General features: G+C 29.5%; 1 protein-coding gene across 1 annotated transcript; it reads right to left on the minus strand.

Annotated features, from left to right (window-relative positions):
* Nucleotides 1-1783: 1783 nt before the first annotated feature.
* LOC106457745 (ER membrane protein complex subunit 4-like) lies at nucleotides 1784-14503 on the minus strand. Its single transcript, XM_013917191.1, has 5 exons — nucleotides 14424-14503; nucleotides 10946-11057; nucleotides 5991-6144; nucleotides 4415-4572; nucleotides 1784-1943 (listed from the first exon to the last, which is right to left on the minus strand). Exons 1-5 carry the CDS (start codon nucleotides 14489-14491, stop codon nucleotides 1905-1907), a joined length of 531 nt encoding a protein of 176 aa, XP_013772645.1. The 5' UTR covers nucleotides 14492-14503; the 3' UTR covers nucleotides 1784-1904.
* Between the last annotated feature and the right edge of the window lie 1498 nt (nucleotides 14504-16001).

The raw sequence follows: 16001 nt of genomic DNA on the forward strand, positions 1-16001 counted from the left end.
ACTTTATATAATTGACTTGTTAAACCTGGAACGTAAGGTAAACTTAAGAGTTTCTATTTTGTTTTTTCATAAACAGATTTTAATGTGATATTTTAAACTGAATTTGCATTTTTATTAAACTTCTTAAATGCTTTGTCTACTATATTTGGATAAAATCCTCTATCAATAGCTATATACTTAATTAATAACAATTCGTTATTTAAATCTTCCTGTCTTGAACATATTTTTAAAGCTCTATAAACATATGTATGAAATGCTGATATTTTTTGGGTTTTAATATGACATGATTCTTTGTGTGGCGGCATAACAGCAGCAAAAGGTTTTCTATAAACTGATGTTTCTAAGTTACCTTCTTCTTTCCTAACTAATACGTCTAAGAAATTAATACTATTATTATCATCTTCAATTTCACACGTGAATTGAATTGTTGGTTCTTTACTATTAATTAACTAAAAAATGTTTGTAGTTTGCTGTTGCCATACCACGAATGTGTCATCTACATATCTTATCCAAACTTCTGGCTTAAATTTAGCGTTATTCATAGCTTCATTTTCAAAACTATCCATATGAAGGTCACATAACAACGGTGACAAGGGAGATTCCATAGCTAAACCCTCTTTCTGTTTGTAATAATTTTGATTAACTTGGAAAAATAGATTATCTACACACACTCTTGTTAATTTCAATATATCTATAATTTCGACTGTTGGTACTCTGTTTTCTATTAATTTATTCTCAAAACATCTAATTACGTCATCTAATGGTGTTTTAGTAAACAACAATATTACATCAAATGATACCAGTAAGTCTTCCTTTCCTAATTTTAGGTTTTTAATTTTCTCTACAAATTCTATAGAATTTTTGACTGTATATTTGTTCTTATTTCTCAAAAAAAGAATACTTACGTGTTATAAATTTTGCTATTTCATAAGATGATGAACCTAAATTTGATACTGTGGGCCTAAAACTGTTATTGTTTTTATGTATTTTTGGTAATACGTAAAATCTTGTGCAATAAATCTATTTGGTACTAAACATTTCTTCTCTTCAGGAGTTAAAATTAGGCTATTCTTAACACTAGTTTTACGTTTTTATGATATTTGTTTATTGGGTTATTCTTAAGCTTTTCATATGTACTTTCTTTCAATATCAGAATTTTTTTAGCTTTCTCAGTTTGGAGTAAATTGTGTAGATTCTAAATATAAAGTATCATTTGAAAGTTTCATGATTGCAAGCTCAAACAGCAATAAAATGTGGAAACTTTGCAAGGCACTATAACCATTTAACACTGAGGTAAGCTAGTTCAACCAGTATTTATATTATAATGACCCTTCCGAAAAGTAATCTGGTAGAGAAAATTATTAATGAAATAAAACAATAATTGGTTAGATTTTGGCAAGTAAGCTAAACTATTCAGTTCAGTTCTACAAGAAGAATATTTTGAAAATCTCCTTAAAAAACCACTGGAAAGTGAATGATTTTGACAAATCTTTAAAGAAAATCACACAATGTAATTTTTAGAAATGAAAACAAAAACCACAATATTCCATGCTTCACTAACTAGGAAAAGTATTGATCTGCTGAGTATTCCATAAGAAAGCATATTCACTGTGAATTTTATTTAACAGTTATTTGTGGAAAGAGAATTGAGATTGTGTTTAATTATGGAATGTTATTGTAATAATTTTTATTGATTATGAATGTGAAAAATATTGAATTATGGTTCATAATTGATGTGATTACAATGTAGTACAGTGTTTTTAAAAAACACAACAAAACCAAGTACTTATACCAACTTTATTAAAATTATTATAATATAATATCTTTTATTTGTACAACTATGAATAACAGAACATAAAAAGAATTTAATATTACATTCAGTCTTTATTCTATAAAGATAAAAATCATATTCTGATGAATCCACCACCAGAAAATTCCATTCTCTAAAATACAGAAAAACAGAAATTAGTGAAAAACATTGTAAACTACAGCATATAATTTAATGTTTTAAATCACTGTTATGAAACATTCTGAATTATGTATTTTTAAATACCAATTCAAACAAAAATTAGTTTTTCATTGATTATTCTTTTCTCTACAAATTATTCCATCTGGACAAGTAAGAATTTTACCGTGACCAGGTGAGATTCAAACCCATGTCAGGCAGCCAAACTACTGTCTCAAATGTTGTACATCTCAATTTGTCCTTCCATCATTATTAAGGACAGAATTTAGCAGAATCATTCCTGAGTAAGTGCATTGTTTTGGTAGGGAGAAGGTTATCATTTAAATCATTGTTTACATGAATAACTTATTTCCAGCTCTACGACCAAACAAGTACAATGTCTTGGTAGGGAGAAGGTTATCAGTTAGATCATTGTTTACATGAATAACTTATTTCCAGCTCTACATCCAAACAAGTACAATGTCTCAAAACTTTTATTTACCAACAGGTTCATCCTTGAAATAACATAAACATTCAGTATTCTCATACATTTATGCAAAATACTTTTGGATAAAGTTCTAGTTTACTGATTAATCATATGAGAAGCATAATGTAGTTTCATTTACTTGGAAATAAAAAAAAAAGCTGACTGTATCATATTCTGCCAGTAGAGCATGCCAGTGATAATGAATTAATAGGTTCCCACACCTGTATAGTTTTCTGAACAAATTACTTCCTACTTCATTTATTTGACTACTAGTCACAAGTGTTGACATTACAGAAATAAGACATTTGGGATGAACCCACGAAATACACAAGATATAAATCTGAAAGTTTTGAAAGTTAAACCTGAAAAACGATGCATTCTGGTTACTTCTTTCTGCATATATATAATATACAAAAAGTTAAATCTGAAACGATGCATTCTGGTTACTTTTTTCTGCATATATATAATATACAAAAAGTTAAACCTGAAACGATGCATTCTGGTTACTTTTTTCTGCATATATATAATATACAAAAAGTTAAACCTGAAACGATGCATTCTGGTTACTTTTTTCTGCATATATATAATATACAAAAAAAAAAACATACAGGTAACAATGTATTGTAAATATTTACATTTTAATCACTGGCATTTGTGATTCAATTTATTGGAAAAAACAATCAAATTATAATTTTAAATAAAGAAAATTTGTATCTACACCACTGCCATATCAAAAGAAATTATGAAAAAGCAGATATTTTAAATATTTGACAAAATAAACTGAGGCATCTCTTTAATACTACTATCATCACAAAACAGAACATTAAGTTTTAAAAAGAAATAAACAAGAGCTAACACAATTCCATAAGCAAATTAATCAATGTATCAACTTATGGAGTAACACAAAGTATTACCTAACAAGCAAAGAAAAAAAAATGAAATATATTTTGAATTTCACTCTATTGTGAAACCACAAGTGTTATTGTATGTTTGATTAATCTATGAAAAATTTACGTTGGTCCATAAGAAATAAAATTTCCATACGTCAGTAAATCAAGACTGAAATATTTTTAAATGTCAAATAGCTACTTTTATATATCTCTTGCCCAAATATCAAATAAATGTGTGGCATTGAAAAAAAATAATTTACTTTTTGGATGAATAAGGAATTTCTGTACCACGATTTTTATACACAGTATGCACATTTAGTTTTCATCATTAAGTCTACCTTACATAAATGACAAGTTTACGCTGTGTTTATGAAACACCTATGCCTCCAGTAATGTTGTACTGTATGTTTATGTCTGCCCTATTTGAGTGACATTGACTTTTGACTCATGAATTTCAAAAGTTAATCAAATCTGTAACTTTGTATGTAGTACCAATTGTACAAGTTTGGTCAATACCTGTTCATCTTGAGTTGAAATATGATGTCCATAAGGTTAGGGATGATTTTCAAAAACCAATGACCTTTTGACTATTACCTACCTTTAACCTATGACCTTCAAAAATTAACCATGCCTACAACTTTGTATGTAGTACTCGTTTTGTAAGTTAGGTCAAATTCATTAATCCAATCTTGAAAGAGCCCATCTACAAGATCATGACAGACAAGCAAAAACCAACATATTCCACTCTGATTTGCAAAGTAGTAGGAATGTAACGAAACACTTATTTTATTACTACTTTAACCAAACAAATAAACATCACATGTTTAGAAGTGTAAAGAACACCTTGTCCAACCTTTGCCACCAAAACATAGTATTAAAGAAGATCCTACTTGAGTAACTTAAGGAGCAAGTAGACTTGCAGTTATCTAGATAAACCTAATGTACAGTGTTCTCAATCTTTCTTGATAATATTTTTGTATAGAAACAAGAGCATCTTATTGTTAATGTTCTAGTAATTCAAGTTGAAACCTCAAAATATCACAATTTATATTCTCTACACAAATAAACTAAGAGTCAATGTTCCATACATACCTGCTGTGGCTCCACAAAGTCCAGCCAGTCAGATGCATGTGTAGGTAACAAACCCATTGATGAACATTTGTACAAGGCTACTGCCAAACACACTAGATTTCCAAATAAATACACAACTTTCTGAAAGAGAGCCTGGCTCCCTTCTATGAGTTTAAAGGCTGAAAAATAAAAAGGTCTACAATAAAAATACAAGATTATTACAGTTTATCACAATAGTACAGGTCATATATCTATAATGTTCAAATCCAAACTCAGCAATGGGTTTCCACATATCTCAAACTGAGGGAATTTACCACATAGAGGGGTGTCAAGATACCCAAGTTTCTGTTAAAATAACCACTTTATGATGCACTTGAGAAAACGGGAATAAAATTAATTTGGGGAGGTTTAATAGAATACATTTAGCTACTTACAGTATTTTGAGGAAGACAATTTGATCAGTTAATGCAGATCTATTTTCTCTAGCTTATCAAAACACTTTCCAAACAAGCTCTAACACATGAATGAAGCTAGTTAAATCTTCCAAGATGAATTAAAGTCCTCTAAATAACAGTTCTTACAAATTATATTAATGAAATGTTCACTTAAACATAAACTTATGGAATTTAACACCATTTAATGATATCCGATCATTGTAGACATGACAATACTTGTTAAGTTTAAACAAAATAATGTGATTTTGCACCGATTTAAATATGTATTAGTGTAATATAGAAAAACAAGAATATTTTCATAATTCAAACAAAAATTAACTTACCATTCTATTTATCTACTTACATTACGCATACCCTATCTTTTTGAAATAAAAAAAAGGCCCATAAATGATTATCAGCTACACATACACTTTCTATAACAATTAATCAGTATCACACCAGAGTTACTCAGTTTTTTTAACTATGGACTCTTCTTTCCTTTCTATCAAAACACTTATGGATAAATACGAAAAAGGTCACAAGTGCCAAATTTCATAAATGGAACAAAAATTATGTAAATAAAAAACTTACCTGAGTGGAAACAGTTTCTGTATAAATTTCAGAGAAGCACTTTGTTGAGGACAAAGAAAATTAAACATACAAAAAATGATTGGGGTATTCAAAAATAATGTAACCTAATACATTAAAGGGAAAAAGTATATGGAAACAAATGATTCTAGCTTTCAAAGAAACACATTTTTACTCTAAATTAGGATTTTCCTTTCCCACAGATACCAGTTTCCTTGAAAGTTTTTGTCATTTTCTTTAGTTGCTTTTTTTGTGTTTTCTAAAATTAGATGTTTTGAGCACCAAATTTTTTTAAAGTTTATTTGTTAATGACACAGCATTACTCAGTATTAAATAAACTGTTTCCACTTATTGATATGCTTTTGCTTTTATAATTTTAAGAAAACTTGTCTCTCCATTGATTAGCAATGACAGTTTTTTTACTGCTTTTGGTAAAAATAATTAGAACAAGTACAACATAACCAAAGAAATTATGAAATAAAGTTTGAAAGGAACAATATTATTGAAATTAGAAATCGATTTATAGACAAAGAGACACTGTGCTTGTAATGAAATTGTTAGGACAACGAACTCACTAGATTGGACTGTAAGTAAAGCCTTCACGGGCCGAAGAAATAACATCCCCACCATCATGATGGGAAATATGGAGATTGAATTTCCAGCCATGTACATTATGAAGAGGTTCATAGGCACTTGTTTCAAGGGTGCCAGAGCAATATCCCAGGATTTCTATATATATTAGAAACAGAAGATCTGTTATCTAAAAACTTGAAGAGAAAAACAAAAGTTTAAAAAGCTATTTCAACAAATAAACTTTGTATTTTTCCTTTACCAAACTTGAAATGATAGTTGTAACCTCCTCCTAGATTCTATTAAGAAAAATGGCCTCCCATATACCTCTAGCATAGACAATCATTTAACTGGCATATTTAGAATTTGCTATATAATGAAGTTTGTTTATAAAACAGATGATGAACCAAATGGAAATGAACATAAACATAGCTAAAAATGGAAAATAATCATACATTAAAAGTAGACAACACCAAACCTTAAAACATGGATAGATGGTCAGAATTAAACCCCTTTATAACCAACTACTGTCGTGCAGATAAATATAGAACACATTTTATTGAATAGTCTACTGCAAGCCAAAAAAAACTGAAAAATATAATAAGACCTTTGCTTACTTTTTTTTTTTACTTAATGATAAATTTTGTACTTCTTTATCAATTATTCTTATGGTGCAATTTTGTTTTATTGATAATTGTTAATAATTCTTATCTTTCTCCTATGAAATGTTTCTTATGAGAAAATATTACTCTAACTTGCAGGCCTACAATTTGAATGCAAATTGGAAACAATACTGAATTATCACTTTTACTTTAGAAATTATAAGATACCTACCTTTACTTTTGCATACATGACTTTTAAATCAAATTAAGTATTATATGTTTAAAATGAGAATTACTTGCAAATGGGTGTCGGGAATACTAATAACAGTTTATACAAAGCTAAGATAGTTTATACAAAAGAAAAAGAGTCCCATCATTCTATTTGTTTAAAACTTTAAAATGTGTTTTGGTTCCATTGTTTTCGACTCAAATAAATGATGAAAGTCTTATATTTCATTATAATAAATAATTACACATAACTCAATACTTTTATAGTATTATAGTAAAAAAAATTGTTTTAAAAATTTGTGCAAAGTAATGCACGTCTATAATGTGGTCATTATACATTTTGAAAGAATGCATTTGATATACTATTTAGTGTTTAAAGAAATGGATTTTTCTACTTTATTAATTTTTTAGATGGTGTTTTTTGCTTTTTCTTGGTAACAGAATGTGTATCTTGACTTTCAGAAAGTCCATGATTAGGTACCACAGAAAACATTGGTACGTAATAATTTTTAAGAAATTAGAGAACATTTTAAAACGAAGCTAGAAAATTGGTTAATTTGGTGGAAGAAAGCAGTTATGATGAATGAATATTTTTGTATTGTAATAATGTTATTAACAGGGTTCCCTCTCCCTCAGCAGCCTGTTTTTTTTTTTGTTCTTTAGTTGGTTTTTGTTATTCATACAACTTGAAGAACTACCTAATCAGTGATATTTCCAAACTAGATAGGATGATGTTCCTGGGAGAGTGAAGAAGATTTCTTTAGTTTTGAAGGTTCTGAATAACTTTCATAAGCGGGCTGAAATTAATTTTAATATTAAGATATGTTAAATGAAGTGCTGAAAGGGAGGAAATTCAGAAAGAAATTACTAGAATTTGTGATATGGAAACAAAGAATGATTAAGGTGTGTTAATTGGTAAGTCTTTGAAACTCTTGTATGTATGTAAAGCTGTGGTAACAGAGCTAATGAAACTTGGAGTTCAATTTAGCAAAACTTTAAGAACCAAACATAGCTTAATGCAACCTTGTCCATTACTCTCCCAACGAAGTTTCAATAATGTAGATAACAATACACTTGAAAATATGTGTAAAACTACTTCAAAAGCTCACAGGTACCATGGGTTTCCAAACTTATAAATTTTCCACATATAATAAGAATTTGAAATAAATGAATGATACTATTCTGTATTTTACAGAGTATATTAAATAATTTTCTAGAACCATATGTCATTCTATTAGTGTCTCTGTAATTTTTGTTTTGGGGGGAACGTTGATATCCTTCCTCTAATAAAGTGACCAAAACCGCATCCACTGATCTAAACCCAAGCTTGAGGGTGCAAAGAACTCTCTGTAAACTAAGTGATTACTCTGTTTGTTTTGATAGGTGGATGAGTGACCTCAGTGGACACATAGTCTTCTGTCATCTTGCTCATTCTTATGTTTGACCACTTATAAGTTTTATCACAGTAATCAGTTGACAACTCTTAATAAAGCTTACATTATAATTCAAAGATAATTCACAAAATTACCATTTCAATAACATTATCTTTCACTAATTGAAATATAACATAAATAGCATCAACTTCTGTTGTACTAACAAGATTATACTGTAACAACATATATATTTTACTCATCAATTAATACTAGTCATTAAACATAGATACTTAAAATTCTGTTAAACTAAGACAACTACACATCCCAAAATAGATCTTTTGAATATATTGAATTATCACTGTGATGAAACAAGGATTGTATTATAAAATATGTTAACTGATAATCCACTTAAAATTAATTAGACTTATTGCTCCTCTGAATATATTTTGAGAGGTATTTCACAAAATATAACTACTTATTACTTTTGAGTATATTTTCATTCAAGACATGTTGAAATTTGAATAAGTTAATAACCTCTGAACTTAGCAATAACATATTAATATTTGATCAGTTAAAAACTCCCAACTGATGATTAAATCTGTTTTGAATACCCAGCTTGTGGTACAAGCTGTGTCATCACAAATATATTTATAAACTAAGATTATGTAATGAAAGATACTGTGCCTTCATTTGGTTAAGTTAAAAATATATTATTAGGAAATGTAACTAATATTCATGTATCATTACTTGCCCTGATTAAAGTACAACAGAGTAAAAATATAAAAATATTATACAGTTTAGATAAAATAAATATTTATTAAAATTCACTATTTTGATATAGTGCCCATGTATGACTGAAAATTGTTAGATTAAAGCACTTTAAAAGGATTGTACAGTGACATGCATTTTCTTTGAGGACTTCAGAATTTATAGATATGCAGATTTTTGTATTTGTAACATGACTATATCTATATAACATAACTACAGCATTCATCTTTCTTAGCCATTAGTGACAGGGAAAATTATTCTGACTTACACTAGTAGCAGTGACTGAAGAAGTTCAATAGTTATCAAACATAGCTTCTTATTGGTAGTTCAGAACAAAATTCAACATAACAATAACATTTTATAATCACGTGTATGAAATACTTTTTTCTTTTAATAACAAATATAGTTAAATAAAAACAAAATCAATGTAGGCATAAACAGTGAGTGAAAGAACATGTCTAAGCATATAACTATAGTGACTGAAGGAACATGTATAATTATATAACAATAGTGACTGAAGGAACATGCATAATTATATAACAATAGTGACTGAAGGAACATGTATAATTATATAACTTCAGTCACTAGTGTTATATAATTATACATATTCCTTCTGTCACTATTGTTATATAATTATACATGTTCCTTCAGTCACTAGTGTTATATAATTATACATGTTCCTTCAGTCACTATAGTTATATAATTATACATGTTCCTGCAGTCACTAGTGTTATATAATTATACATGTTCCTTCAGTCACTAGTGTTATATAATTATACATGTTCCTTCTGTCACTATTGTTATATAATTATACATGTTCCTGCAGTCACTATTGTTATATAATTATACATGTTCCTGCAGTCACTATTGTTATGATTATACATGTTCCTTCAGTCACTATTGTTATATAATTATACATGTTCTTTCAGTCACTATAGCAACATGTATAATTATATAACACTAGTGACTGAAGGAACATGTATAATTATATAACAATAGTGACTGAAGGAACATGTATAATTATATAACAATAGTGACTGAAGGAACATGTATAATTATATAACTATAGTGACTGAAGAAACATGTATAATCATATAACAATAGCGACTGAAGGAACATGCAATGTTTACTTAATACACAACTTACATGCCTTATTTGAAAAATTACATTATAGAAATGTTTGTTAAATATATTTATGAAATTTAGTGAAATAATTTGGTTTTTGGAAATTAATTTTCTTAATTTACACACCCATATTTTTCCCTCCAGAGTAAGGTCAAACTACAGTGAAATATTACAATAAACTTGCATTTATCATAGACAATCATCAGAAAATACAAAAAACATAATGATAATAGTTACGGTCAGCTATGTTTGGAAATTATAATGAAAATTTTCAACATTTTAAAATATACACTTGCAATACTCCAATCCAACAATTTATTATTCCTTTTCATTCTAAAATAACTGTTTGTTTGTTATGAATTTCGCACAAAGCTACACGAGGGCTATGTGCACTAGCCGTCCCTAATTTAGCAGTGTAAAACTGGAGGGGAAGGCAACTAGTCATCACCACCCACCTCCAACTCTTGGGCTACTCTTTTACCAACAAATAGTGGGATTAATCGTCACATTATAACGCCCCCAAAGCTGAAAGGGCGAGTATGTCTGGTGTGGCAGGGGATTCAAACCCATGACCCGCAGATTGTGAGTCAAGCACCCTAACCACCTGGCCATGCTGGGCCCTAGAATAACTAACAAAGATGTCATCACCACAATTTTCAGTTCATTTCTGACTGCTGTTTTTGTTTTTAAAATACTAGCCAAACTATGAGGTAAGAGTAATTTTAAGATTGAAATACAAGGCATATCAAAAAAAAATACAAATAATTTTCAAAAAATAAGTAAAAATAGTAAAATGCTCACACCACAGAACAAAATAGTATTATTCCTTAAAACATTGTGGTATTATTCAATTCCTACAGGTACCTTTACAATGAGACTAGCATCAGTTTCTTTGCTAGCTTCTACATGAACTTGACCAAGAGAAGAACTGTACCCTGGAGGTGAAGCCAAATCTACTGGTCTGTCGGACTTTGCTCTGCATGAAAAAATCCCAATAAAAATATATTTTTTGTTCCTTTCTTGATAAGAGAAAAATATCACACTTTTCCCTTAAATGTTTTATGCACAGAAGAGGTAGCATACAGGTTAAACACATTACATTATTATTAGAAACTTTCATTTCCTTATAATTTTATTATGTTACAAGTAGCTATGAGGAATAGTACATGGGCACCCAGCACTGATCAAGCTTATTCAGCAGAATAAAAAAAAAACACATTAGTGTACAGAAAAGTATAAAGGAAATAATATTCATAAAAATATTAACAAAAATGTGAATACAGATACACAATCTATGTTAAAGATACTCAAAATTTGAAAAATGATCCATGCAAGTCCTCATAATATTTCTTACAGGTTTGGACTGTACAGAGATGCTGGGTTGAATTTCACCCACAGTCTCATTCAGAGCACAGAGTATCATAACCAGATTGTCAATGTCCTTCCTAAATCAGCCTATTATTTGAACACATACAAAACACCAGGTTTTATCTGCAGAATATGAACTCTAGAGTCCTTCTGTAATATCAAATTAAGATGTTCTTCAAATTGGTTATATGCAACATTTAACTTTCTATAATGTATTACTCACAAATGTGAACATTGTAGGCAAAATAGCTACAATATCAAGTTGCCAAAAAAAAAACAGGATGGCGGATGCTAAGGTACATTCACCTTTATTTGCCACTAAAGTCTATGGCAGAAATAAGCCTGAAAGGATGCAGAAAACACACTTCACAAAATGGTAGGAAGTAACTTTTAACAGATATTCAGAAAAAATGTAACGTTTAACTTAAAAACAAGTATAATTTAACCCTTTGAGTGCATAATTATATTTTGGGTGGGTTCACGAAAAAGAGTCTATTATCCACTAACAAATGAAGTGTAGAAATTAACCATTTTTAGTACTTTTTCAATATTAAAATCCACTAGTTGTACTTTTGCTCAGTGACATATGCACGGGTGGTACTAAGGCAGGAAATTCGAGGACATGTGAGTATATCATATGTTGCACTATGAGGAAAAGTTTTGTGACATCATGGGGTAAATCTGCTTATCGCAGCAAATGGCTATAAATTTCAAGTTGGATAAATCCAATTATGGCATCCAAATGGTTAAATTGAGGCTGAAATTAAGATAATCTTAAGATCAAATGGAAAATAACAGAAGATACTTAAAAAACTCAGAGTAAAAAAATATCTTAAAGGGAAAGTTTTTCAAAGAAATGGTAAGAGAATTTAACCATGCGGTTGTTTACTAGTGGATTCAATACTGAGTACTGAGACAGTCTATTGTTTAATTCAGGATGTATCTTGTGAATCCACAAACTTTCCTTCGTGCATAGCATCTTTCTACTGCATGCGCTCCCCAAGATATTGAAGTGTTTAGAAACAACATTTACGTTGAAGTCTTGTAAGCAGTAGCGAAGAATGGACAACTAATTATATACAGTATTCTGCACATGCTCTTTAATACGTGAGCTCAAACAACATATTGTACAGTCCACATAGTCTCGTAAGAGCAATGCATAATTGGGATCCTGACTTTATATTTAAAATAATTACTTAAATGAAACAATGGTTTAAAAACAATTTTAAACTTAATGTGAGGGTAAATGTTATTATTCAAAATGAATTTAATCTTTTTCTTTAATTCTAGTGAATGGTTACCAGTAAATAGTAAAATACAATAAACTATTTCTTTATTTTCAAATTGTTTAATAGTTTTAGGAATGTACAAACCTTTTAAATAATTCTTAATAACACTATCAATTGATTGTATAGGAAAACTGTTTTTTTGTAAAACAACCTTTACAAAACATAAACCTATTGTATACCTACTTCATGGTCTAACAAGACCATGAGGTAAGTACACTATAGTGTAATTGTTAGACCATGAAGTAGGTACGCTACAGTGTAATTGTTAGACCATGAGGTAAGTACATTATAGTGTAATTGTTAGACCATGAGGTAAGTACACCATAGTGTAATTGTTAGACCATGAAGTAGGTACACTATAGTGTAATTGTTAGACCATGAGGTAGGTACATCATAGTGTAATTGTTAGACCATGAGGTAAGTACACCATAGTGTAATTGTTAGACCATGAGGTAAGTACACCATAGTGTAATTGTTAGACCATGAGGTAAGTACATCACAACAATTGTTTGACTATGAGGTAAGTACACCATAGTGTAATTGTTAGACCATGAAGTAGGTACACTATGGTGTAATTGTTAGACCATGAGGTAAGTACATCACAACAATTGTTTGACCATGAGATAGTTATATCACAATCTAATTGTTAGACCATGAAGTAGGTACACCATAGTATAACAACAATTACACTATGGTGTACTTACCTCATGGTCTAACAATTACACTATAGTGTACCTACTTCATGGTCTAACAATTTCTTGAAATTTTAATGAGTCAGACCCTCTCTCAGTGTCATTCTCAACACATCATGTGCATTTGAATATTTATTTCACAATTAAATAGGCTTTTTATTTGAATATTCTTAATATGTTGAAATATCACACTCACTCAGTGATGTATTATTTACTTCTTTTCCTATAATAATCACTAATTTCACATTGTATTCCAATTTCCATTCACACACATACTACATGCAATTAACACTTTATAAATGTAACTTGCTGGAACTCTGTTATTGTACAATACATTTTTACACACAGTCAACAAAATTGTTGAATATTAAATTTTAACTATTTCATTCCACCATCACTTACATCACAACCTAAATTTTATACTACAACTTTTAATATAAGGTTTAGGAGCCTTGGCCTACACCTTTGTATTTTAAGTCTGAATACATAAAAAAAAAAGTATATTTTCCTTGCATGAAATACTGCTTATTTAGAAAAACGTGTTTTATTGAAGATATACTGTATAACTTATAAACTGAAATAACAATATACAAATTATTAGTAAATACCATATTTCATAAAGATCATTTATATTACTTTTAATCTTTTGCATAACGTTTTAATTGAAAAACTAACTGCTAATATTGTGCCTTAAGAAATTTAGTAGTTAAAAAAATAATAAACCATTAACTGATCAAGTGCTAACGACCATTAAAGACTATCACTAGTAATAGTATCAATACCATGCTATTTCACTTTCAGTTTGTCTAATACCAATCAATTCATAATATATTTTTATATATTATTTTATTTACAATTATAACGTTCTTATAAGCTATAGTTATGCAGTAACATTTCCTACTTCCCACTTATAATAACACAAAACTCATGTAATTATAGTTATTTGCTAATTAATCTAATACAAAATTATAAATAATATAATTAAAATAGAACCTCTGAGCAAATGAAAATGCCCATTTGTGCCGACGCATAACACTCCGTATTTTCCCCGTTGACGCCATTGAAAATATGAACAACTTCTGGCGATTAAACGCCATCTGTACGTAATTGACATACATGTGAATATATTTTCACAAAACAAAACATTGCGATAATTGCTAAAGTTTGTTGACTATGATTCAATATATTTTAAATTCATGCTTTTTAGTAAAGTAGTAGAGAGCGCAAAAGATTAAGAAACATTAACCAATTAGTTGCAACAGAAAATATTATTATTATCAATAAGCTGTAGATACTGCCTTTGCCCAGGAATGAAAAATAGGTCTCATGGTATCATATATTTTGTTTAAAATTAAAAATATTTTACATGTAGAGAGTGGGGCAAAAGTTATTATACAGTTACTATTTATACATGTTTAGCACTAAAGAAAATATTACGAAGACAACTGAAAACAATTTGATTATTTAGTTGATATTGTTGTTTAATTTGCAGAGTAGACTGAAGGACTGAAACCAGATTTACGAAAAAACTCATCATATTTTAGAAAATAATGATTTTATTCAACCCGGTCTTTTTGTTGTTTCTCTAGAGTTCGATTAGTTTTTGTTTTTTGTAAACATGGTTTCAATCCTCTAGTATGTTCTGTAAAGTTTAAAAGCTGATACGTTTTTCACCGTCGTCGACGGTCGTTTCCGCAGTACAACCAACGTCAACACCTGAAACTGATACGCACTTCAGCACAGATTGGCTTTTTACATCAGTGTAAGTGACATCAAATTATCCCTATTCGCATTCAGAGACTTGTTAGTCTTCCTACGACTTTAAAGGACAATCAATTGTCTCTACGTCAGTTTAAGGTATTTTGTAATGGTATTCTGTGGGACTTATTAAAACTATATGTATTAAAAAAGCTAAACATGTTAGTATCATCCAATTCTAAACAAACTATCCTTAACAATTACTAACTTTCTTCATTGGATTGAACGTATTACACACAGGATTAATGCAGAGGAATACAAACTTAGCAGAATACGACTAAACAATAAATTCCAGAAAATTTCTCATCCTTATACCAAGTACATGGTTTCAGATGGTTAATAACTCGACACTAGTGCTGTCACTCATTTTAATAGTACACGTAAAGAAAGTTGTGAAAGTATCGTCGATAAGGGTATGCTATCTCACACCAATGATAACAATGCTGCGGAAAGGCATCACACTTCTGTAGAATATTATATTGTTGTTTGAAGTTAAGCACAAAGCTATACAATGGGCTACCTGTGCTCAGACCACCACGGGTATCGAAACCCGCTTTATAGCGTTGTAAGTTTGCAGACATACCGCTGTGCCACTGGGGGACAGAATATGATAAACAGCAAATTAATAAGAGCTCATCGACTATTCGCTCCACTCTTGATATATTTGATGACGTAAATACGTCTATAACCAACAAATATTCATTGAAAAAATAATAACAAAGTGATCGGTCTCGACAACATTTCACTCTCTAAAGATTGTATGTCCATTTTTTCAAAAATTTTGCTATTTCTAGACAACTAATGTCAGTCTTG

The sequence above is a fragment of the Limulus polyphemus genome, unplaced genomic scaffold, assembly GCF_000517525.1.
Source record: "Limulus polyphemus unplaced genomic scaffold, Limulus_polyphemus-2.1.2 Scaffold368, whole genome shotgun sequence".
Classification (NCBI taxonomy): domain Eukaryota; kingdom Metazoa; phylum Arthropoda; class Merostomata; order Xiphosura; family Limulidae; genus Limulus; species Limulus polyphemus.

What these genes read in the sequence shown, in the direction of transcription:
- LOC106457745 (XM_013917191.1), bottom strand. Translation starts at nt 14,491, where the DNA reads ATGGCGTCAACGGGGAAAATACGGAGTGTTATGCGTCGGCACAAATGG. An exon ending in ATGCTAGTCTCATTGTAAAG is followed by an intron (nt 6,145 to 10,945) that starts GTACCTGTAGGA and finishes TAATATATATAG; the next exon opens with AAATCCTGGGATATTGCTCT. An exon ending in ACTTTGTGGAGCCACAGCAG is followed by an intron (nt 1,944 to 4,414) that starts GTATGTATGGAA and finishes TCTGTATTTTAG; the next exon opens with AGAATGGAATTTTCTGGTGG.